This window comes from Mixophyes fleayi, chromosome 10, assembly GCF_038048845.1.
Source record: "Mixophyes fleayi isolate aMixFle1 chromosome 10, aMixFle1.hap1, whole genome shotgun sequence".
Classification (NCBI taxonomy): Eukaryota; Metazoa; Chordata; class Amphibia; order Anura; family Limnodynastidae; genus Mixophyes; species Mixophyes fleayi.
Window position 1 is genome coordinate 91,386,203 of NC_134411.1, and position 26,796 is coordinate 91,412,998.

The 26,796-nt window shown below is 43.7% G+C and overlaps 1 protein-coding gene and 1 long non-coding RNA gene across 2 annotated transcripts in view; one reads left to right on the forward strand and one right to left on the reverse strand.

The window, feature by feature from the left end:
- LOC142103605 (uncharacterized) overlaps window positions 1–26,796 on the reverse strand; it is a 51,318-nt gene that overhangs the window by 15,556 nt on the left and 8,966 nt on the right. The window lies entirely within an intron of this gene.
- Window positions 6,252–25,778, forward strand: LOC142103604 (carbohydrate sulfotransferase 4-like). Its single transcript, XM_075187689.1, has 3 exons — window positions 6,252–6,393; window positions 21,242–21,364; window positions 23,029–25,778. The coding sequence occupies exons 2-3, from the start codon at window positions 21,334–21,336 to the stop codon at window positions 24,204–24,206; spliced, it is 1,209 nt and encodes a 402-aa protein (XP_075043790.1). The 5' UTR covers window positions 6,252–6,393; window positions 21,242–21,333; the 3' UTR covers window positions 24,207–25,778.

Here is a 26,796-nt window from a genome sequence, read left to right on the forward strand (position 1 = left end):
CACTAGCTACAATTTGCCACACCCAGCCACATCTTTCTACCCCGTTATCCTGAGCCAAATCATGCCCTCCCAAGCTATATCATGTCACCCCCAGCCACATCATGCCCTCCCCAATATCTTCATGCCACCATCGCCAAATCATGTCACTCCGAGTGAAATCATGCAACCCCCAGCCACATCATGCTGCCACCTCCAGCCACCTCATGCTGCCACCCCCCAGCCACATCATGCTGCCACCTCCAGCCACCTCATGCTGCCACCCCCCAGCCACATTATGATGCCAACCCCCAGCCACATCATGCTGCCACCTCCAGCCACCTCATGCTGCCACCCCCCAGCCACTTCATGCTGCCACCTCCAGCCACCTCATGCTGCCACCCCCCAGCCACATTATGATGCCAACCCCAGCCACATCATGCTGCCCCCCCAGCCACATGATGCTGCCAACCCCAGACACATCATGCTGCCACCCCCCCAGCCACATCATGCTGCCACCCCCCAGCCACATTATGATGCCAACCCCAGCCACATCACGCTGCCCCCCCCAGCCACATGATGCTGCCAACCCCAGACACATCATGCTGACACCACCAGCCACTTCATGCTGCCAGCTCTAGCCACATCATGCTGCCAGCTCCAGCCACATCATGCTGCCACCCCCAGCCACATTATGATGCCAACCCCAGCCACATCACGCTGCCCCCCCAGCCACATGATGCTGCCAACCCCAGACACATCATGCTGACACCACCAGCCACTTCATGCTGCCAGCTCTAGCCACATCATGCTGCCAGCTCCAGCCACATTATGATGCCAACCCCAGCCACATCATGCTGCCCCCACAGCCACATCATGCTGCCACCCCAGCCATATCATGCTGCCACCCCAGCCACATCATGCTGCCAACCCCAGCCACATCCTGCTGCCACCCCAGCCACATTATGATGCCAACCCCAGCCACATCATGCTGCCAGCTCCAGCCACATCATGCTGCCACCCCCAGCCACATTATGATGCCAACCCCAGCCACATCATGCTGCCCCCACAGCCACATCATGCTGCCACCCCAGCCATATCATGCTGCCACCCCAGCCACATCATGCTGCCACCCCAGCCATATCATGCTGCCACCCCAGCCACATCATGCTGCCAACCCCAGCCACATCCTGCTGCCAACCCAGCCACATCCTGCTGCCAACCCAGCCACATCATGCTGCCTCCCCAAGCCACATCATGCTGCCAACCCCAGCTATATCATGCTGCCACCCCTAGCCATATCATGCTGCCACCCCCAGCCATATCATGCTGCCACCCTCATCCACATCATGCTGCCACCCTCATCCACATCATGCTGCCACCCCCAGCCATATCATGCTGCCACCCCAGCCATATCATGATGCCACCCCAAGACATTTTATGCTGCAAACCCCTGCCATATCATGCTGTGACTGTCACAGAAAGGAAAAACACACTACACACTGAAGTAACAAGTGCGGGCATCGGACATTCAGTCTGGCTAGGGGAGACTATACGAGCAGGAGGATAAACTGTGAGAGGGGTTCTCTGCCAGCATTAGCGTGGCTGCCCTGTAGAATCAAGTCAAGTGTGAGGTCAGGGAAATCCACCTGTAGCAGCATCTGTTTCAATATAACCTGTGAAACTGCTTCACCTGGAAGAACCTGCTACGTGGTGTGAGTGATTGCATCCAGCATTTCACAATATTTTGCAACTCTACTGTATATTTAAGCTATGTGCTAGAGAGGAGGTGGGCTTATCCTATTATGCCAGTCAACACTTGTGTGCAACTACTGCCAAAGAACTGTGGAGGAAGAGTACGTAGACAGCGTTGGACTGGGGCATGAAGGGCCCAACAGGGGAAAACAGCGTTAGGGGTCCATGAAAAAGTACGTAGGCCCATGCAAAGGGGTGTAACCAGCCACTAGAGAGGGTGTGACCAGTTGCTAGGGATGGTGTGGCCAGCTGCTAGAGAGGGTGTGGCCAGCTGCTAGAGAGGGTGTGGCCAGCTGCCAGAGAGGGTGTGACCAGCTGCCAGAGAGGGTGTGACCAGCTGCTAGAGAGAGTGCGACCAGCCGCTAGAGAGGGTGTGGCCAGCCGCTAGAGAGGGTGTGGCCAGCCGCTAGAGAGGGTGTGGCCAGCTGCTAGAGAGGGTGTGGCCAGCCGCTAGAGAGGGTGTAGCCAGTTGCCACAGAGGAGTGGTCACCACTAGAGGGAGCATTATTTTGGCAAAGGGCAGGTTGTTTTTAAGAAAGCAATGGCAAATCACCAAATCAAGAAAAAGAATGTCAGACTGCGTCCATGGACAAACTACTCTTAAAACATTATATTTAATATTCACCATAAAAATAATAATAAACACAAATTACAAATATCATCAATAAAAACCACACATGTATCACCGCTGATACAGGATTCTAATTATCAGCTCGACCTCAATACAACACAGAAGCACTTCGAAAGCAGTGCTACCATGATTATATAATCTATACGGAAGCAAAAATATCCTAAAATATCTATATTTCCATATAAAGTTTAGATGTTGTAGAAATGTTGCAAACAGTTCTCTATATCTAATTTAATAAAATCTGGATTCTGCACATAACATGCTGGATATGTGTCTCAATTAATTTCAAGAATAAGAAAAAACAGCCCTAAAACAACCTCAGCATCCCCTCGTCACTTATCCCAAGCACCCACACGCCTCTCACTTGCTCCAAAATTACACCACATACCACTCAGACCTGCCACTTGCTCCAAAATAGCTCCATATGTCTTCGCAATCTCACTTGCCAAAAAACTCAGACCATCCCACTTGCTTCCCGTGCCACTCAGATCTCCCTTTATGTCAATCGTTTGCCACTCAGACCTCGCTAAGTGTCACTCAGGCATCCACCCATGTTCCCCCATTCCACTCAGACCCCCCATGTCCCTCACATGTCATTCAGACCTATCCATATGCCCCCATTCCTCTCCAGCTCTCCCCCCCCAGCATGCCCCTTTGACCTCCATACGCCCCCATTCAACTCAGACCTCCCCCGCATGCCACTCACAATTCCCTCACAAGCCACACATCACCCCCGTATCATCATCATCAGCTATTTATATAGCACCACCAATTCCATAACGCTGTACAGAGAACTCCCTCACATCAGTCCCTGCCCCATTGGAGCTTACAGTCTAAATTCTCCAACACACACACACAGACAGAGAGACAGAGACTAAGGTTAATTTAATAGCAGCCAATTAACCTACCAGTATGTTTTTTTGAGTGTGGGAGGAAACCGGAGCACCCGGAGGAAACCCACGCAAACACGGGGAGAACATAAAAACTCTACACAGATAAAGCCATTGTCAGGAATCAAAGTCATGACCCTGTGCTGTGAGGCAGAAGTGCTAACCACTAAGCCACCGTGCTGTCCCACATGTCACTCATACCACCCCCACATACAAGGCACAACACTCGCACATGTCATTCACATCTCCTCCACACACCTTCTCACACTTTGCCAACACATGACTCACATCTCCCCTATGTCACTAAAACCTCCCCCACATGCCTTCTTACACCTCCTCCACATACTCACACCTACCCCTACTGCCTTCTCACACCTCATTTACATACACCTACCCCACGTGCCACTCACACCTACCCGACATGCCACTCATACCTACCCCACATGCCTTCCTACATACACCTCTTCCACATACACCTACCCCACATCTCACTCACACCTACTCCACATGCCTTCTTACACCTCCTCCACATACTCACACCTACCCCTACTGCCTTCTTACACCTGCTTCACATACACCTACCCCACATGCCTTCCTACACCTTCTCCACATACACCTACCCCACATGCCACTCACACCTACTCCATATGCCTTCTTACACCTCCTCCACATACTCGCACCTACCCCTACTGCCTTATCACACCTACTTCACATACACCTACCCCACATGCCACTCACACCTACCCGACATGCCTCTCATACCTACCCCACATGCCTTCTTACACCTCCTCTACATACACCTACCCCACATGCCACTCACACCTACTCCACATGCCTTCTTACACCTCCTCCACATACTCGCACCTACCCCTACTGCCTTATCACACCTCCTTCACATACACCTACCCCACATGCCACTCACACCTACCCGACATGCCACTCATACCTACCCCACATGCCTTCTTACACCTCCTCTACATACACCTACCCCACATGCCACTCACACCTACTCCACATGCCTTCTTACACCTCCTCCACATACTCGCACCTACCCCTACTGCCTTATCACACCTCCTTCACATACACCTACCCCACATGCCACTCACACCTACCCGACATGCCACTCACACCTACCCCACATGCTTTCTTACACCTCCTCCACATACACCTACCCCACATGCCACCCACACCTACCCCACATGCCACTCACACCTCCTCCACATAATACACCTACACCTACTGCCTTCTCACACCTCCTTCACATATACCTACCCCACATGCCACTCACACCTACCCGACATGCCACTCACACCTACCCCACATGCCTTCTTACACCTCCTCTACATACACCTACCCCACATGCCACTCACACCTACTCCGCATGCCTTCTTACACCTCCTCCACATAATACACCTACACCTACTGCCTTCTCACACCTCCTTCACATACACCTACCCCACATGCCACCCACACCTACCTGACATGCCACTCACACCTACCCCACATGCTTCTTACACCTCCTCCACATACACCTACCCCACATGCCACTCACACCTACTCCGCATGCCTTCTTACACCTCCTCCACATAATACACCTACACCTAATGCCTTCTCACACCTCCTTCACATACACCTACCCCACATGCCACCCACACCTACCTGACATGCCACTCACACCTACCCCACATGCTTCTTACACCTCCTCCACATACAACTACCCCACATGCCACCCACACCTACACCACATGCCACTCACACTTACCCTACAAGCCTTCTAACACCTCCTCCACATACTCACACCTACCCCACATGCCACTCACACCTACCCCACAAGCCTTCTTACACCTCCTCCACATATTCACACCTACCCCACATGCCACTCACACCTACCCCACAAGCCTTCTTACACCTCCTCCACATACTCACACCTACCCCACATGCCACTCACACTTACCCTACAAGCCTTCTTACACCTCCTCCACATACTCACACCTACCCCACATGCCACTCACACCTACCCCACAAGACTTCTTACACCTCCTCCACATACTCACACCTACCCCACATGCCGCTCACACCTACACCACATGCCACTCACACTTACCCTACAAGCCTTCTTACACCTCCTCCACATACTCACACCTACCCCACATGCCACTCACACCTACCCCACAAGCCTTCTTACACCTCCTCCACATACTCACACCTACCACACAAGCCTTCTTATACCTCCTCCACATACTCACACCTACCACCATGCCTTCTTACACCTCCTCCACATACTCACACCTACCCCACATGCCACTCACACCTACCCCACATGCCTTCTTATACCTCCTCCACATACTCACACCTACCACACATGCTCCCTCTCTACTCTCCCACAAGTTCAGGAGACTCCCAAACTCCCAGAAGAACAGAACTCTCTCTCAGATCCCCCCATTGCAGTGCAGGGGGCGAGGCTACGGTGACACAACCGCATCATAACCCCCACCCCCGCACATGCACGCTCCACCCATTTGAAATGTTGGCACGTAAGGGACAGTGTAAGTAAAATTGATTGTTCTGTTTGCATACAAGATTCAGAAATAGGTGTCAGAACTGCAGACAATGAGATTTCTCGGTTGCCCAATTTCTTTGCTCTGCACAATACCCCTGATGGATATCTGTTTGTTGGCTGCTAATTTCATTGTCTCTTAATCTGCTATTCAATATGTGTGCTCAAGTAATTTTGTATGCACCACTACTGTTGTTCAGCACACTAAGTGCAGTTTTTCTGAACAGTAGGTATGGTATCAGGTACCCGTCCTGGATGGGTGCCCTGGGCCCTTATTAGTCTAATACAATTCCCAACTCTCTTGTCCGTCGAACATAAAGTCAGAATCCACCGCTGGATCTGAACATTTGAGTTTGCTGGCACCTACACATTATTCATTGAAAAAGAGGGAGGATCAGACAGAACTCCTAAAACGTGCCAGCCTTCAAAGGCAAGTGAAGAGAGTAGGTGGAACCTGTGACTGACACAGGTGCTAAAGTTATCAGAACAGAGAATAAGGAACAGATAGAAGCTACAGACAAGCAGAAATAAGGATCATTAAACAACTTCAAGACCTTGTCTTAGGAGATATTTTGTAATAAAAGGTAAGGCTATATTAACATGTTGTCTTGTTTTGGGATCAGCTGTCACGGAATAGCAAGAATCCATATAATCAAACACACGTTCCGATGGAATGGCTTCTTTGAAAGCATTTCCAAACGTTACAAGAAATTACCTGTATTCAGTGTATCAGCATTTCTGCAAAGACTTTCATTTCTAAGTCATTTTGCCTGTGGCATTGCTATAGCCCCAGAGAGTTAATGAAATGCCTAAACGTGTCAAATAAAATGCCATCAGCCTTACTATAACTAGCACGAACATACTGAAGCAACACATAGTCTAAGGGAGAAGCTGTTGGAGCCCCTAAAAAGCAGACGATTTGGAAGAAAATGTAGTAAGGACTGAATTTGTCTATGAGCGTAATAAGTGTTTTAGTTAATAAAAGTAATGTTTTAAATGTACTTGCTAGATTGTGAAACTTTCATGTGTGGTTTCCCATGTATTTACATAGCATGTGGAATATTATTTTAAAAGATTTATAAAATACAATAAGGAAGGCAGATATATAAAGAGATAGATAGATAGATAGATAGATAGATAGATAGATAGATAGATAGATAGATAGATAGATAAATGTGTTATTTATACCCAGTTTGCTGGTGGAATATAAATCACTGAATATGACATAGATATGAGATAGAGAGATAGTCGTCGTCCTCGGTAAAAGGAGAGAAGGTCCTAAGGGTGGATGGTAGACTGAAGGAAAAGGTGGTTGTGGAGTGTTGGTCAGAGGAAATCTCCTGATGGATAGTGTTGATTTCCCCTATGGATTAAGTGTCACAGTCAAGATCAGTGAGGGAGGAAGAAGGGGTGATGGACAGGGAAGCCCGTTGAAGATAACAAAGAGACAATAAGGGTTAATAGACTGGGTAGATAATAAAGACAGAGTATGCTTGCTAGGCAAGAGGGAGAGCACTGGAGTTTGAAGACAGGATAACTTTGTAGTGGAGGAAGTCAACTTTGAAGCAAGATTTTTTCCATTTCTGCTCAGTGGTAGGAGAGCACTTCCACGGGCAGTGGGTCTGTTTGAGTTTAGATTTCTGGGGACCATGTAAGGTGGCTGGTGCTGCCTTGTTTAGGGCTGTGGTGCATGTAGTGTTGTAGAAAGAGGCTGCTCCATCAGGTCGGGGGAGTAACAGGAGAGGGGACTGGTACTAGAAAGGTTAGTCCGAGGGGTATGTAGGAGGCAATGTGAGGCAAAAGGAAAGGAGGCTGTGGTTGGAGACTATGAAGGATGTTGGAGAAATTGGAGTTGGAACAGAGACGGGAGAACATAAGGTCCAGGAAGTGTCTATCTTGATGAGTGGGAGATCATGACCAATGTTCTCAAAGACTTGGGATATTGGCCCTGGGGTGGCGATAGATGACTGCAACACAAAGGTGGAGCGAAGAGCGATGGTATGGACTTCAAAGTAGGCAACGATTTTGTATGTGCAGCTACTGGAGATTAGCAGTACCACTACCTTGATGGCCGTACTGTTGAGGAGTGTGGGTGAGGCAGAGATCTCCTTAGGAGACAGCTGGAGGGGAAACCATGACAGAAGGAGAGAGACAAATTTCAGGAATGGCAAAGAGATTGAAGGCGTTAGAGGAATATAGATCATAGATGGATGTGAGTATGTTGAAGACAGATCCAGCACTTTAGAATGAGCAGTAAACAATGGAATGAAGCGGAAAGCTGTGAAAGAGGTTGGAAGGGTCAGAGCTCTGAGGTGGGTGGGAAGTTTTGGGATGGAAGGAAGAGTGTGAGTGAATTGTAGGGATTACATGGGGCCAGTGTAGAAGACTGAATAGGAACAGCTGCCTTCCGCATTATGAGTCCAATGTGTTCTGCTCTAGATTCTCCTCCTCTGCTGGATATGGACAAATGCGTATTTTTAGGCTGTCATTAAATTACTAGCCAGTAAGTGGAGCCATGTGGGCAGGTATGAGTGGCATGTACCCATCCATGCTTTAGAGGTTAATGTCTAAGGTATACATTATAAAATGTACATTTTACTTACTAATAAAAGCACTGGCAAATGGAGAAGGTAGGAGGAAATAGCAAAAAGTGGCAGTGATGCATTTACCAAACAGCTCATTGATATGTCACATGACAGATCCTGCGTGCCGTCACATAGTGTTGCCATCTACAAGAGCTGACCAACCGATAGCGGCAACAGCTCATCTGGCAGTTGCCAGAATTGCTGGGTGGTCAGTCCATCCCTGGATGTAGACAATTAGATAGAGACTGATAGACACATCTACAATTATCGAAATATGAAGAAATGATAACAAAATGTCAGGTACACCAAGCAGCGCCATGTCTTAATCCTGCCTCTCCTTGGGAGTGATGGTGAATGGAAATAACATTCAAGAGCAGTCAAAGACGTCACTGCGGGGGTATTGCATTTAAATCCATGTCGTCCCCATGAGGACCATCAACCCACAACCCCCAGGCAAAAACATCATGGGCAAACCTTTACTGTATAACACTCTGTATGGAGAGGGATGTATTAGGGCGCACAGATGCCATACGCTGGTCATATACCACAAGGTTACCGATACTGTGCACAACCCACAGGCCACCCAACAACCAACAAACCCCTTCCCTAAATTACCACCAGAGTGGCCATTTCACACCTTGAATTCCCCCCCTAAAACACACAACACACTTCACTGCCTCCTGTAGAGGGATTATCAGTACCTACAGATGACAGGTCCACCCAGTCCTGCCCATAAAAAACATTGGTGAAGTTCTTAAGATCCGGATTCCTAACTAAGAGGGAATCTATGTGCCTTATAAAGTCTCCCTTTAGGACCCATCAAGCTAATAGCCTGACTGACCTCAAACACAAACTAAGTTACAGACATTGTGAGCCTGATTCATTAAGGAGCGTAACTGGAGACTTTTGCGTATAATCAGGGCCATCTTTTCCATTGGGCAGGATGGGCAGCTGCCCGGGGGCCCCACGGGCAAGGGGGCCCCATAGGCACGGCTCTTAATGAGAATAAATAATCCTGCAAAAGAAAAAACCCTGCAAAATAACCTACAAGGGTCACTGAGCAAGTACATCTATCTATCTCTATATATCTATACCTATATATGTATCTGTATACATCTATATATCTATATCTATATCTAGGGGCCCCGGTGCACTGCTTTGCCCGGGGGCCCATAATGTTGTTAAGATGGCCCTGCGTATAATGTGTAATTACTCTGCGCATGCCCAGAACTGGACTGTACGCCACAGAGCGCAGCAACTTACAAATCATCTTCAAACGAAAAGGACACTTACTACAGGGTGGCGAAGGGGCGGATACACGTAGTCAATGTACAGTAAAAACGTGCCAAGCCCGAGCGCACGCAAAAGAGTCGGATTCAAGTTCTGTGCATCTCTTAGGTACTTATATTTCAGCTGCATCTCTTGCTCCAGCTACAGGCCGATTACTAGTGATGATGGCTGACAGGTACAGTGGACATTAAAAACATCCTAATATGGGCCACCACCGTGACGCCCACCTTGTCAATTGGCATCCTTTCTATTTTATTCCGGATGCCCCTGGGGAGGTATGATGGGAGAGCACCAGAGGCTACAATGTTGTTTAGTTCATTACGAGTTAATGTAATATAAGTCCATTCTGTATAGTTTAAATAACTGGTTGTATTACTGTGTTATGCTACATACATTCCTTTGTTCCTCACCATCTCTCCCCCTCTTATCTCCCATTACTCCCCCTTTCTACTACCCCCCTACCATAAGTTCCCCCTTCTATCTTCCCTCTCCATACTACCCGGCTGCTCCGCACATCACTTCATTATTCTTTCATTTCCAGTGCCCCATCTCAAAACCCTAGGAGGGTGCGCACTTCGCCCCCACTATTTGGACCCTCCTGATGCATCCTTTGGATGTTCTGCCACTCCCCCCGGGAGCTTTAGGCTCCCTTGCTGACCTATGTGCCTTATTGGCTCATAGCCTCCCTTCCCAATGTCGGCACCACAGGTCCCGGCCTATTCCGCCGTGTGACCACCTCCCTCCACCCTCCCTTCGTCCCCTTCTCCCCGCCCCCTTACTTACTCAAATAGACCACAATAAGCTAAGGATCTTTTTTGCTCCATTCTCCACTATATGTGCCTCAAGAACCACTCAGATACCACGTCAGGTTTACTCAGATCTCCCACCTCACCCTTTCATCTCTTGCTCTCAGTTTATCTTCCTCTCCCTCATCGCACATGGGTCTTAGGGTCCTTTCCCTTAATGTAGAAGGGTTAAATAATCCCCAGAAATGAAGTAAACTTCACGTGACCCTTAAATATCATAGGGGAGACCTAATTTTCATACAGGAGACTCACTTTCTACATGACTCTCACCCCGAACTCTAAATTATATCCCGACTCATACCATGCCTGTGATCACTCAGCTAAAAAATGAGGGGTCTCGATCTTACTGGCACGTCAACTCACGTTTGTGCTTAACAATTCTCTTGCTGACAAAGACGGACGTTATCTCATTCTGATAGGTAAGCTAAACAACAAGCTCTGTACACTAGTAAACGTTTATGTCCCTAACCAACACCAACACCGCTTCTTCACCAAACTAGATTCCTTATTGACTCGTTTTAGACAGGGGGATCTTATTGTAGCGGGCGACTTCAACACTGTTCTGAACACCACCATCGACCGTTCTGCCCCGGTGGCCGCTGTTCCGCTCTCAGCAGACCCAGAATCCACTAAATCCCTCCTCAGTCTCATGAAATCCCAGCTTCTATATGACTCCTGGAGAGTGAAGGAGCCGACTACACGCGATTACACATTTTATTCTTCACCCCATGGCTCATACTCCCGTATAGATATGATCTTGCTCACCCATGATTTGGCCCTAAACCACCAGGCGGTCCAGGACCACCCATTGACTTGGTCTGACCATGCTCCTTTTACAATTGACATCTCTGACCTCCTACCCCGACCTCGCCCAATGACCTGGCGTCTTAATGACTCCCTTCTTCACAATACGAATATAGTATCTCAGATTAGGACTAGACTGAAGGACTACTTTGAGCTAAATGATATTCCAGAAGTCTCCAAAGCCACCTTATGGACTGCGCACAAAGCGGTCTTGAGGGGACCCTTGATCAGCATGGCCTCCAGACACAAAAAAGAATACCTCACCCGAACCAATGAGCTCTCCATCCAACTTCTAAACCCTGGAAGCCCAGAACAAAGCAACCCCTGATCCCGCAAACCTGACAGCCCTCCGGGAAACCAAAGCCAAACTAAACCTCCTTCTCTCTAAACAAGCGGCCACACGCCTTAAATGGCTCCGTCAGACTTTTTATGAAAAAGGAGACAAAGCTGACAAAATTCTTGCATCATGGCTGCGTACAGCTAGAACCCATAGAAATATTATTGCTATCCGTGATTCACATAACCAGTTAACTCACGATCCAGCAGATATCAGGTCAGCATTTCAACATTTTTACACTGCTCTTTATAACCTCCCGGCTCCCGCTTCCTCCCCAACACTGAAAACCCCCTCCGCCCTGATCACTGACTTTCTTGCCAAAGCCAGGCTACCTAAATTATCCCACCAAGCCCTTTCACTTCTCAATGAAGAGATCTCGACAGACGAGATCCATCAAGCCATCAAGGGACAAAGAAGTGCTAAATCCCCAGGCCCTGACGGCTTCACGGCCGCATACTACAAGAAATTTTCTGATTTGTTGGCCCCTCATCTCAAATCCCTTTATAACAACACTCTCCAAGGTGACCCTCTCCCATCAGAGATGCTGGAAGCCAAAATTGTAGTTATCCCTAAAGACGGTAAAGACCCGCTCCACTGTGCTAGCTACAGGCCAATCTCTCTCCTCAATCTCGATTTGAAAATTTATGCCAAAATCCTAGCAAACCGTCTGAATGCCTTCCTCCCTTCTCTGATCCAGTATGACCAAGTAGGGTTTATCCCGGGACGCCAGGCGAGGGACAATACCAGACGTGCCATTGACATCATCCATATTACAAATTCCAGGAGATCCCCAACTATTATGCTCTCTCTGGATGCTGAAAAAGCATTTGACAGGATCTCTTGGGACTTTATGAAAGCGGCTCGAGTCGTTCGGCTTCGCTGGCGACTTCCTCACTGGCGTCCTAGCATTATACACCACCCCTACTGCTAAAGTCCTGGTTAATGGCACTCCCTCAGAATCATTCTCCATTCGAAATGGAACACGACAGGGTTGCCCCCTTTCCCCTCTGATATTTGCTCTGATAATTGAACCTCTGGCTTCCCAAATTAGGTCTAATCCTAGCATACAGGGGGTCAATTTGGGTAATACGAACTCCAAGATCTCACTCTTTGCAGACGATAACCTCCTATCACTTACCCAACCGGGGATCTCCTTGCCCAACCTTTATGTCATCCTTCAGAACTACAGCGATGTTTCGGGCTATAAGATAAACTACACCAAGTCAGAGGCCATGCTGCTTCACGTTTCTCCTCGGGATACCGAGCTCCTCCGGGCTAACTTTAATTTCAAATGGCAGAACAGAAAGATCAAATACTTGGGGGTTTTCCTCACTTCTCGCTATGACCTCCTCTTTCGTGAGAATTTCCTACCCCTTTTCTCCAAGACGCAATGAGACCTGACCTCCTGGAACCGCCTTATTATTTCGTGGCTGGGCAGGATCATAGCTGTCAAAATGAACATACTCCCCAAATGGCTGTACCTCTTCCAAACCCTTCCGGTAGCTGTCCCTGCCTCTTTCCTTGCTAACATCCAGAAGGCACTCACCCGCTTTATTTGGAACCATAGACCTCCTAGAGTCTCATCCAATATCTTAAAACGACCAATCCCTGGAGGAGGAAGAGGCCTTCCCGACATCAAATTATACTATTTGGCATCCCACCTTTCGCAAATCGTTGCCTCCTACGCTCCCTCTGGCTCCACTGCATGGTTTGATATAGAATCGGCCCATCTAACCCTGCCCGATCTCTCCTCTCTCTGGGGCGTATCTCCCGCCCGTCGCCCCCCTGCTGTTAGAGCACTGCCTTCTATCAAATTTGATGCTATGCTCTGGGACTCCAACTCCTTCAAACTAAAACTTTCAACTGCAATATCTCCTTTAACCCCCATCTGGCATAACCCGGTGTTCCCTCCCGGATCTGCCTCTACAATCCACCGTAACTGGTCTCGTGCAGGGCTTAAATTTCCAGTAGATTTTTCCAAACAGGGCCGCTGGCTTTCGCTAGCGGATCTCCAACCCCAATCCCCGTCCCAAATCCTCAGCCCCTTTGAATTCTTCCAAATTAATCATTTCTTGTGATCCCTGCCACCAACCTATGTTCTTAGGGACCTTACTCCATTTGAATCTCTTTGTAGAAAACATCCCTTGGACAAGGGCATGATTTCTCAAATATATAGCATTCTTCTCACTTCTGCCCTTCCCTCTCCAAACCCTCATGAAGACGAGTGGGAAAAGGACCTTGGTCCTCCCCCGGATGAAGAGGCTTGGGAGGACATGAGACTGGGGATAGCTAAATGCTCTATATCAACTAAACTCAAGGAAACCTCTTACAAAATTTATTACCGTTGGTATTACACTCCCACAAGACTCCATAGAATGTTTCCCTGCTGTTGGCGGGACTGTGGCCAAAGGGGTACGATGTTTCATATTTTGTGGTCTTGCCCGATTATCACCACCTTCTGGGATTCAGTCCATAGTTTCCTAAATACCCTTTTTGACGCCCCTATCCCGAAAGATCCCTGGATATTTCTTTTATGTTACCCTCCCCAAGACCTGGACAAATTCTCCAAGAAATTAACTGCCCACATCCTGACAGCAGCCAAATCACTCATAGCCCTTAATTGGAAAAAGACCTCACCTCCATCCCTTTTGGCTCTCAAGAAGCAGATTTGGCACAAGGCCGCTATGGAGGAGATTACGTACTACCTCCACGATAGAGGCCACGTCTTCAGTCAAGTCTGGGCTCCATGGCTAGCCGTGGAACACACCTTCCACCCTCAATGCTCCACGTCCTCCGACCTGACCCATGTGCGATGACCCTAACTCTTCCCGACACATATCTCCCCCTCTGCTATAGGCTCAACACACCCTAGTTATCCTCTAAATACTTACAGTGCTTATCTTTGTGGTCCTAACCCCTCACCCCTCCCCCACAATCCATTTTGTTCCTACACCCATTTTATATTACTCTTTAAAAATGTAAAAACCGGTCATTTTTGTCTAAAGGTTTCCTCATATGCGATACACCACAATAACTGTTGTGATTTTACTGTGCATGCTACACAGTGTTATCGTTTTGCTGTCTGTATTTTCTTGATTGACCACTGAAAATTATAAAAAAAAAAACCATCCTAATAAATATTTTTCATGGCAAAAAAAATAAATAAAAAAAAAATCAACTTTTTTTTTTTACAATGTTTTGCCATTAATGACTATGGGCCTGATTCATTAAGGAAAGTTATAAAGTTATAGAAAAAATTGAGTAAGTTTTCTGGACAAAACCATGTTGCAATGCAAGGGGTGCAAATTAGTTTATTATTTTGCACATAAGGAAAATACTGTCTGTTTTTCATGTAACACACAAATACTTGATAGCTTATTTTTACACTGAAATTTAAAGTTGATCTAGGACATGTCCTGCCCCATCTATAAATCTGCCATCACATTTTAAATTTAATAAATAATATAAATTTACCTCCCCCTCCAGTGCAACATGGTATTGCCTTATTTTTGTTTGGCTTTCCTTAATGAATCAGGTCCTATATTATTAACATGTGACCTTAATTGAATAGGTTTGTTTGTTCATTTGTGACTTTATATTCCTCATATCCTGCAGTGTCCTGTCTAGTAGAACAGACCTACACTTGTATTCATTACCACATGTATCGTCACCTCTGTTCCTTGTTGAATAGGGACGTGCATATACCTGTTTCACGCACATTACGTTCGTTTTGCGTGCCTCAATGAATCGTTCTCTGTATTTCATCACCTCTGTATGCAATGCTTTTTATTTACCAGATAGTATAAACACAATATTCTGTTAGCTGAGCTATAAAATACTATAATGCAACACACTGAGCGCTAGTCACATTAAATGTTTTCCTGGTAATATCATCACTATCAGATCACATAAAGTGACACCCATATTTACAAACCACTTAAACCTGTTCCTTGAAAGACAGTAAAACAAATGCACTACACCAGTAGGTATACATAATAAATATAGAATGATGGGCACTTAGCCAATTTGCTTAGAATCAAGTCTACTCTAGTCATGTCTCGCTATTAAAAGTTCAACATTCCATAATGGCCTAATCTAAAAAAAATCTCAACGTTTCAATTAGATCAGGGCGTAAATGTATCTAGCTGAGAGTTTTCCGGCGAGTTTGAAAAGTGGAGATGTTGCCTATAGCAACCAATCAGATTCTAACTATCATATTGTAGAATGTATGTATAGAACACGTACAATATAAAACAACATAAAACAGCTTATGTACAAATCCACGGGGTCTCAGACCTCTCAGCATTGGAGATTTTCTATCACAAACTTTTCCATTCCACAGGAGTCTAATCTCAAACCTATGACACTACACAAAATTACCACGGCGTAGAAAGTCTGCCCAGACCTGCCCATTGAAAAACATAAAATTGCAATGAAATAGTAGACACATGCATTTATCTGCCAATTGCCTGTACTCTTATTTGGCTGTAACATTAGATGTCTACGCTATCAATTCCACTTAATATGTGAACTAATTGCACACTCGTATGTGATATAAATACCCTGTACTTTTACTATTAATTGGCTTTATTGTTTTTACTTGGATGATTATTTAACCTGTATGCAAGCAAAGATATACCTATCAGAACAGATTGCACTGGCATGACCTGAGGCAAAGATAATAAAACTGATAGGCAAAACCTCAATACCAGTGATAGGCCACATGCAGACTTCACCTGCGGCAGCTCCTTTCTGCTTTATTATCACATTTGTATGTTATTATTATTATCATAGATTTGCAAGGCACCACAGTGCTCCGCAGTGTCGTACATTAGGGAAAACGGGACATACATAAAACAGGGATACACAAGGCAGACAAAATAAACGCAGACATGAAAACAAAGGGTATGGAGGACCCTGATCGTTAGAGAGCTTACATTCTAAGTGGGAGAGGGCACAGCTAAAACTAGAGGAGCGAGTGTTGCTCAGAGTGGAGATTGGGACAGTTGTGAGAGTACATTAGTGTGAGTAGTATTGGCGGGGGTAAGGTAAGCCTACAAAAAGAGATGGGTTTTCAGAAAGCGTCTAAAGATTTGAAGGCTGTGGGAAAGTCTGATTGGGCGTGTTCAGGGCCGGATTAAGGGAATGGAGGCCCCTGGGCTACGGGTGGCTCCATTTCCCCGTGAGGCCCCCAATGTGAGCCGCCCCCGTGAGGCCCCCCCCAAGCACTTACCTGTCAGTGCAGTCCTCCTTCCGCGGCGCGCTGTAAGCTCCTTACTGAAGAGATCTTGCGAGAATTCGTGAACTCTCGCGAGATCTCCTCAGTAAGCAGATTACTGAGCGGCGCCGGGGACGGAGGACTGCACTGACAGTGCTCAGCAGCATTGATCGGGATGGGGCGTCCCCGCCCCCGCACCGATCAATAATGCTGCTGAGGACTTTGAAGGGCCCCCTGGATGCCTGAGGCCCCTGGGCTATAGCCCAGTTAGCCCTAGGGTTAATCCGGCCCTGGGCGTGTTATAGCATGTAAAGCTTATTTAAAATGCCTGCTCATATTTTATCACAGACAAGTGTCTCTCTCTTTGATTATATGTATTGATTAAATTTATTACTAAGATTTAGGGTAATGAACGGCTCTTTTGGAGGTTAAAGGGCCACCCATATGGCTCCTACAGAGTATCAGGTTGCCTATCGTCACTTTATACTTTACACCCCAGGCTGACCAGCTAGTGCACGCAGACTTAATGCAAGCACTTAGCATCCCCTTGTAAATACCAATAGGAGGTCTCTACATCTCTCGGCTGTACTTAAACTGGGATTTATGTCATCACAGATTCCTTTGATGTATTTCTTGAAAACATCCATTAAAATGTTAAAACACACAGTCAGTCCTTAAATATAAACAATCAGCTTACGGACCTGCATGCAATGCAGTTTACCAGCTATGATGTGCACAGGAATCTGTCAGGTCAGCTGTAGAGTAGCATATGGAAGCTCACAACAACGTAATAAATAACCTCTTAAACCTGTTCCTTGTAAAACAGTAAAAAAAAAAAATGCAATAAACTAGCAGTTATACATGACAAACCTTTCTTGACAATAATTGTTTAAGGTGTGTATATCCAGCAATTTAACAGGCATTACATATATACTGTGTGTATAAATATATATATTAGCACAGGTATAATGAGGTGCATATAGCCACTTGAGCTATATAATGGACCTTTGCCTATGGTGATGTAACATTAACAAATTACTATTCAGCAAATATGTTTTAGCTCACATACTCCACAAGAAGATTGAATAAATTTAAAGAACACGTATCATCCACTTTTTAATTTTAACCGAAATGCACATAATAGCCATTTTGAATTACAGAACATAAACATTTATTATTACAATATTGTATCAATTTTGTCATCTGTGTCCTGTACATGGGCCCCTTCCCCTCCCCGGTTCCGCACACTGCGCTTCGGTGGAGTAGGTTAGGTGGTCGGTTTCTAAACAGTCGTAAATCGCAGAATATCACCGGCAATTGGCGTTTGGACTCTGCAAACCGCTGTGTAATAATTTTCGGCAGTTTGGAGGTTAAGAACGCCGACTAGAAGGAGTGGGCAAAGTGGAGATCATTGTGTGAAAGGGTTGAAGATAAGACGATGTTTGATTGTGTGATAAATGTTTCTCTTGTTACACCCTAATGGGAAACGAGGTAGCAGAATGATTCTGTCACTTATAGTTTCACTTTGAATTCCATATCATTACCGCGTCTTGTCTTACCCAATTACCATGACCATCATAAATGTATAAATGGTGAATTCTAACTCTCTTATTGGCTCAATGGTCATCTGTGAGCAAACATTGTTTCTAATTTCATTTTATAATTATCTGGTTCAAGTAATAAATAATCTAGCAATAATTTGTGTTATATTACACCTTTTTACCAGTAACGCTGACAGCTGCTTATATTGGTTTTTTTTTTGGCAAAGTCGTTCTCCATTGTTGTGAGGCCTAATCCATCACTGCTAAATATCACAGGTCAGTGAACATACATACTGAGCTGAGTTAACATTTGGAATACAAGTAGAAAAGTCAATTACAGCCTCATACTGTGGACAAAACAAGTTCAATTTTTGTCCCCTTGATACTAAGTACCAAGGTCAAATTCCTATTAAAATATTAGTGTTTTGTTTTTGTTTTTTACAAAACCTATAGAAGTTGATATGTTTAGTTGGGAGTAAATGTTGTCTTCAGAGTAATACAAAGAATGGAACATTGGGCTTATAAAAGGAAGTGAAGGGGGCCCGGCTTTGTCGGCCCATGTCCCCAGCTGCGCTCATCCGAGTTCCTGGAACAGGAGTGGTGAAGCTTCATTTGGGCTTTTCAGTTCCGGAATTGAGAGTGCAGTGCTGACTTTGAGTGTACAGAGAACAAAAGCTACATAGTAAGGATAACATGACCAAGGGTGTGAGTTAACTTATTTAACCCCTGTGTACAGTCAGTACTTTTGATGGTGGTGCAGAGGTGTGCCCCTGTTACATGGCCACACAATCTGCCCGTCATAGCCACGCTTTACCGCCAGGCCGATCAGGTGTCCTATGTCATTGAGTAACATCATTTTGAACCAGATTGCACTGTGTCCCAAAGCTATAGGGAAGTTCAAAAATGATAGATAGATAGATAGATAGATAAATAGATAGATATGAGAGAGATAGATAGATATGAGAGAGATAGATATGAGAGAGATAGATATGAGATAGATATGAGATAGAGAGATAGATATGAGATAGAGAGATAGATATGAGATAGAGAGATAGATATGAGATAGAGAGATATGAGATAGAGAGATATGAGATAGAGAGATATGAGATAGAGAGATATGAGATAGATAGATATGAGATAGATAGAGAGATAGATAAATATGAGATAGATAGATAAATAGATATGAGATAGAGAGATAGATAGATATGAGATAGAGAGATAGATATGAGATAGAGAGATATGAAATAGAGAGATATGAGATAGAGAGATATGAGATAGAGAGATATGAGATAGATAGATATGAGATAGAGAGATAGATATGAGATAGAGAGATAGATATGAGATAGAGAGATATGAAATAGAGAGATATGAGATAGAGAGATATGAGATAGAGAGATATGAGATAGATAGATATGAGATAGATAGAGAGATAGATAAATATGAGATAGATAGATAAATAGATATGAGATAGAGAGATAGATAGATATGAGATAGAGAGATAGATAGATATGAGATAGAGAGATATATGAGATAGATAGACAGATATGAGATAGATAGATAGATAGATAGATAATAATAGATGGATGGAAATGAGGTAGGCAGATATATAAATAGATACACAGATAGCTAGGAGATAGAGATATGAGATATACACATATATATATATATATATATATATATATATATATATATATATATATATGTGTGTATATATAAAATTGTATAAATCAATTAATCAGGGCACTCCCCTTTTCACTATATAGCTCTGGTATCAATCCAAAGTACAGATATATAGAGAAAAATACGGCGCTCCAGGAAATAATGCAAAAATTCAGTTTCACATAGCAATGTTTCGAAACACTTGTGGATCCTTTGTCAAGCCTTTTATCAGGTACTAACTAAGTTACTATTGTCATGTGAATAGCCTCAGGGCGCCTTATGCAATAGTCTACTATACTACACACGCAAGGGCAGGGGCGGGCTGGGCCTGGGGACAGGGGGGCATCTGTCCCCCGGGCCGCTCAGTCTCACTGCTGTTTGGGCCACCCATCCCGCCCGTGGTTGCAAGTGGTGCCGTCCGGATAAACTTATTACCAGCGGCGCACAGGCGGCAGCATCACGACGCTCGATGTGGCGGCGGCATTGATGACGCGGCCGCATCGCATTTCATGTGATGCAGCCCCCGGGCTGAAACTTGCCAGCCCGCCCCTGCACAAGGGCCTGCACAAGGGCCTGATTCAGTAAGGAATGTAATGCAAAAAAATGAGCAAGTTTTCTGGACAAAACCATGTTACAGTGCAAGGGGTGCAAATTAGTTTATTATTTTGTACACAAGTTAAATACTGTCTGCTTTGTCATGTAGCACACAAATACTTGATAACTTTGTACACTGAAATTTAAAGGTGATCAGGGACATGCCCTACCCCAGCTATAAATCTGTCCCCCCATTTTAAATTTACCTCCCCCTCCACTGCAACATGGTTTTGCCAAGGTGAAAAGTTACTCAATTTATTTGCTTTCCTTTCCTTAATGAATCAGGCCCAGTATGAATACCAATATTCAGAAGAGTAAAATAAATTTTTCTGGTATTCTCCCAACTAGCCTAGTATCAGTTTCACTCTCAATTTCTATATTTAATTTTCTTTATTTGCAAAGTTTCACTTTTTATTTTATAAACATGTATATGTAAACTACTCTTGACAAGCTCATTCATTGCAGTTAACACTATACGATTAGCAGAGACATCTCGACAGTATGTGCTTTTGGCAGATTTTGGCTAACAGCGATTTTCAAAGCTCTAATTTTAATATATTTCTAAATGCAGGTTGTAAATGATATTTTCTGCTCTCAGGGGGAAGCTTGAAATTGATGCACCTATCACAGCAGAGAGTTGAACTTCATCTCGCAATAAGTCCTTGAACCCAGGAGTGGAATTTCTGGAACATGCACATACGGAACAACCTTTGCCTGCTTGGTAAACCTAGTTTCATGTCCATTTATGTCAACTTCTGATGTTGATAACCTTCTTGTGTTTCGTGCACATAATAGTTATTTTTACAAACTCCTTTAGCGATGTACCCTAGTGAATTGACAAGCTGCGTTCTTAATCATCTTAGTTCAGACCTCAAAATGCTCAGGGCTAGTGCTACCATTAGGTCAGTGTTGGCTAACCTGTGACACTCAGGTGTTGTGAAACTACAAGTCCTAGCATACCCTTCCAGCAATAAGCTGCTATATATTGGCAAAGCATGCTGGGACTTGTAGTTTCACAACACCTGGAGTGTCACAGGTTAGCCAACACTGCATTAGGTGTACATAGACGTTCCTCTAGGGCTGAGTGACATAATGTAACTCATCAAGGGGTATATTTACTAAACTGCGGGTTTGAAAAAGTAGAGATGTTGCCTATAGCAACCAATCACATTCTATCTATCATTTTGCAGAATGTACTAAATAAATGACAGCCAGAATCTGATTGGTTGCTATAGGCAACATCTCCACTTTTTCAAACCCACAGTTTAGTAAATATAGCCCTTAAGTGTTTGTTGTGCCAATGTATACAGAGTTAAGCAGTGGGGACACTGCTACCAAAGACTTCCAAAAAAGAGGGGTGATGCCCCCAAGGGGTGCCACATAGGTGTCACAGTTTGGTGTTCTGGACTCTTGGGGAGTGAGTGATAGTAACTGGTGTGAAGTAGGCACACTGGTAATGTCAGTTCTATACCCAGACAGCGAATAGACAACAGATGCAGGATAAGGTACAATTAGCGATTTAATGATGCTTGAATGATCACAGAAAGTCTTGGTAATTAAGCACAAGGAACATAGGAACAGGGTGAGCAGTACCACCAGCAATGCAGTATGAGTGCATACAATATAGCAGTATAATCAGTGTATTCAAATATAGCGATAGCAGGAACAGTCCAGCAACAAAGTAGAGATGGTAATGCAGCAGGTATATGAGACCACAATGAGGCAGCACGATACAGGAGGTACAAGTAGCAGTCCAGCAACAAAGTGGAGTGGGTAAGAGCAAGCAGCTTAGATGATATGACCTGTAATAACCACTGAGCCACCGAGACAAATGTGGAGTAGATGATCTTGAGTGGTGCAGTCCATGGAGGGGTAACACAGTAGAGTTAGATGTAGTTTGAGCAGTATAGCCTTTGAACAGCAACACAGCAGAGGCACTGACGATCCAGGTGAGAGCACACAGAATAGGTAGGAACCTAAACAGCCAGGTAACTTGATGAACAGGCCCAGAGGAATGGGAGGAGGTGCCTTTTCAAGTTTAGAGCCAGAACCAGAGACCAATAGGAATCTTGCCAGCAACAGACAGGTGCTCAGTCTGCACATGTGCAGATCAGACTAAGGGTTTGAGGGCTGCTAATGAGGCACAGATGAGTGTCTTAGTCTTTGTTTATGGAAGCCGAATAAGCGCCGTGTGACAATAAGACTGTGACCGAGCTTTCAACCGCCCGGCCTCCACTGTGTTTAGCATAGGTGATGCTCTTATATAAAATGTATTTCCTCCCAGAAGATGTCAGTGTTGCTATTGCTATCTATGAATATTTTAATCGTGATAAGAGACCATAGACTTTAATATGACACTTTATATTTTATTTTATTTTTCTACAGGTTTTACAAAGAGTATGTTAAAGTTCAGTGCAGTCAAGTTCACTGTGCTAATGCTGATGACGGCCCAGGGTTTGGTGTTTATGGGCCTTATCATGAAATGGCATGACGATCCTCCATCTCCTGCCAATACACCGAACCGGACACATATCCTCATCCTTTCTACCTGGAGATCGGGGTCTTCCTTCACTGGGCAACTCTTCAGCCAGCACCCCAATGTTTTCTATCTCATGGAACCAGCCTGGCATGTATGGGATGCAATGAAGCAAAACAGTGCTAACGTTTTGCACATGGCAGTAAGGGATCTGGTTCGTTCTGTCTTCTTATGCGACATGTCTGTATTTGATGCATATATGCCAGAAAATAGAATTAAATCAGCTTTGTTCCAATGGGAGACTAGCCGTGCCTTATGTTCTCCTCCTGCCTGTCATGCCTTTAAGCGAAGTGATATCATATCACAACTTGACTGCAAGATGCATTGTGATAAATACGCATTCAACATTATTGAGAAGACATGCAAAACCTACAGTCATATTGTGCAGAAGGAAGTGAGGTTCTTTGATTTGAAAGTACTTTATCCCCTTCTCAAAGATCCAACGCTTAATCTCAAAATTCTCCACTTGGTGAGGGATCCGCGTGCCGTGTTTCAGTCCCGAAAAAGGACAACTGGCGAGCTTTCACAGGACAGTGACATCCTAATTGGGAGGGAAAACAACAAGAAGGTGGACGGGCCTTTTAAACTGCTAAAAAAGATTTGCGACAGTCAAGTCAACATGTATCAACTTGCCGTCAACGGCAATTTCAGCAGGCTGAGTGGCCGCTACCTGATGATACGTTACGAGGATATTGTCGATCAGCCTATTGAAAAGGCTAGCCAGATTTATCAGTTCGGCAAGCTTAATTTTACCCCCAAACTTAAGAGTTGGGTCTACAATTTAACGCATGGTATAGGGTACGGAAATCATTTTGTGATCTCATCCAGAGATGCAGTAAATGTCTCTAAAGCATGGCGGACCTCTCTACAATTTGAAATTGTTCAAAGATTACAAGACCTTTGTGGTGATGCTATGGAAGTCTTTGGGTATAAAGTTTTTCAAAGTGAAGAGGAGCAAAAAGACTTACAATTAAGTTCATTATTACCCATGCCAGATAGAGATAAGATTAGTGATGAACATCATTAACGATCCCATTGTTCAAATGAAGTAATGGTAACATTGCATTGTCACCAGAGAAGCTACGTATCCTTCCTAAAGTCACTAATAATACATATTGTTTCAGGCATTGCTATAACTACGGGAATAGACTTGACAAGGAGATTTCCGCAGTCCATCTGTGTTAACAAGAGTTCCAAGCGCTTGATGTCCAAACAAGTTCTCCACAATCCAGTACTGTAGACAAGTGTCATAGAAAGACTAGGAAAACTAGTTAATAATACAACATTTTCTTTAAGCTAAATGGCAATTAGCATGACCTGTAGTATAGACATAGAAAAGCTTCCTGATAAATTGTGTCACTAGCAATGCAGACACTATAAGACGGAATCTGGAACTCAGAACTGGATACAACATTTGTGTTCTAGCCGTGTTCCATGAACACCTGTATAGGTAAATAAATGTAAAAGTAATAAAAATAGCAGCGATATAAAGCTGAGAATTAAAGGCTTTTCCATGTTTGGTCAATAAACCTTTTTTTCATTGGGGGCGTCTTTTCTCATGGTCTGAACACCCCCACACAAATATCAGTAGTAAGGGTCCTTATGACCACCACCTAAACATGCAAAATTCTGTAAGGACACTAAACTATTCCCGGGGGCTCTATGGGACCCATAGAGCCCCCACTACCTACCACTAGGTGCACTCAGCACCTGAACCCAGATTTAGTTACCTATGAGATATTTTACCACCTTTAATAGATCAAAATTCTCTTGTTCTATTTCTTAGCATTATATCTCTGCTCTTTTATTATTTTTATATGTATTTATTTTCTTAAATATTTTCATCTATTTTAGATTTTATTTTATTTAAATCATTCCTATAACATTCCATTTTTTCTGCACTTAATTTTTTTATTGTTACACACTGTGAATAGAGTATATTCCAATTGAAAACGATGCCAATAGTGAATTAACTCAATATGTTTTACCAGAAATGTAGAGGGTTTATTGGCCATTTTAATTTTAGGAATATTTCCAATACTATTTATATGTTCTAACAATTGGACTTTCAATTGTTAGAACATATTCAAGATGTCAAAAGGTAAATTACATAATCACTTTGGCAGCTAATATATGAAGTTGTATTATATTCAGATTTAATGTTTGTCTCTTATTTTCATTAAAAGGACATGTTTTGTAATGTGTACAATGGTACCATTCTATCGTACATTCTGATTTGTTTGTCATTTGTGGTGACATGTTTGAATTTATCTGACATTGGAAGATCTTTTGTAGATAACAAAAGATGGGGTACAAAAAAAAGGTTGTAAAATTGGCTCCAGCAAAATAATAATGTTTTTCAAGGCCTTTCGTAATAATAATCCAATTGCTGAAATTGTATTATACCCCTTGAACCACAGTAGCTGTTTTGAGAGTTTTAGTGTTATTTGTTTACTGTATTGTAATGTTATACCATCTACTGTCTTGTTGTTTTCCCTCTGTACAGCACTGCAGACTTCATGTGGCACCTTATAAATAGAGAATAATAAAATAATAATAATAAATTGAGAAATAAATAAAAGATCTTTCTTGATCTGAATTCTTTTTTTTCTGTGAAAGTAACTTTTAAAGGTTGTTGTCTATCATATTGCTTCTGATATTGTGAATTCCTGTTAAGCTTTGGTTAAAAATCTAGATTATAAGTGAGAACACATTTGATTCCAAAATAAATTGTTCAATGGGGGAAAATAAATTGCTATTTGGTAGGTTTTAAATATAATTGAATTTAAGTGACCGGAGTTTGTAAATTCCAGACACGATGGGGCAGCCAGGCTGCTTAGCCATATTCTTATGGATTTTGGCAAGGTAATATAAAACAAGTATAACAGGTCAACCCCCTAAAATAAATTCATATTGAGACATATATTACATTATCTGTATTGATGAGGTATGATACTTTGCTTAATTCAATTAAAAACTGGGTTGCAGGATCTTTTGCAAATTTATTATAAAATCTATGTTTCCTGGCAATATTTTGCACTCTCTTGTATTAATACTGCACCACCCCTGTTGTCTTTCTTAATGACTATATTTATATTACTCTTAACATGTCATAAAGTCAAATATTGTTTTTTATTTAGATTATTTGGAAATTTACTCTTGGGCTAATTTACCAAATAATGCTACATAACAGCCCCTTTATGGACAGGGATAAAATGTGTATGGGGATTTCATAGTTGTATTTTTCAAATGTTTAACAACAGTCATTTAAATCTTGGAATCTAAACAATTATCATTTATTGATTTATTACAGCTCTTTAGAGTTAATTTTCTAAGAAATCTTTCAAGGTCCGCATAAATATTAAATTTGTTAGGTAAATTTGAGGGAGCAAAATATAAATCTTTTTCTAATAAATTTGTTCTTTATTCCAAAAAATAAATAGTCCAGTGGACTGTAAGATGTCCACACCTGGTCCTTCCTTATACAGGACCCTTGTAAAAAAAAAAATATTCACAGGTGATTTATTTGCTCCGTTTATAATGGTTTAAACCTGTTCTGTACGTTTAATTGGATTACAAAATAACATCGCTCCACGTTGTTCTATCCGTAACATCCT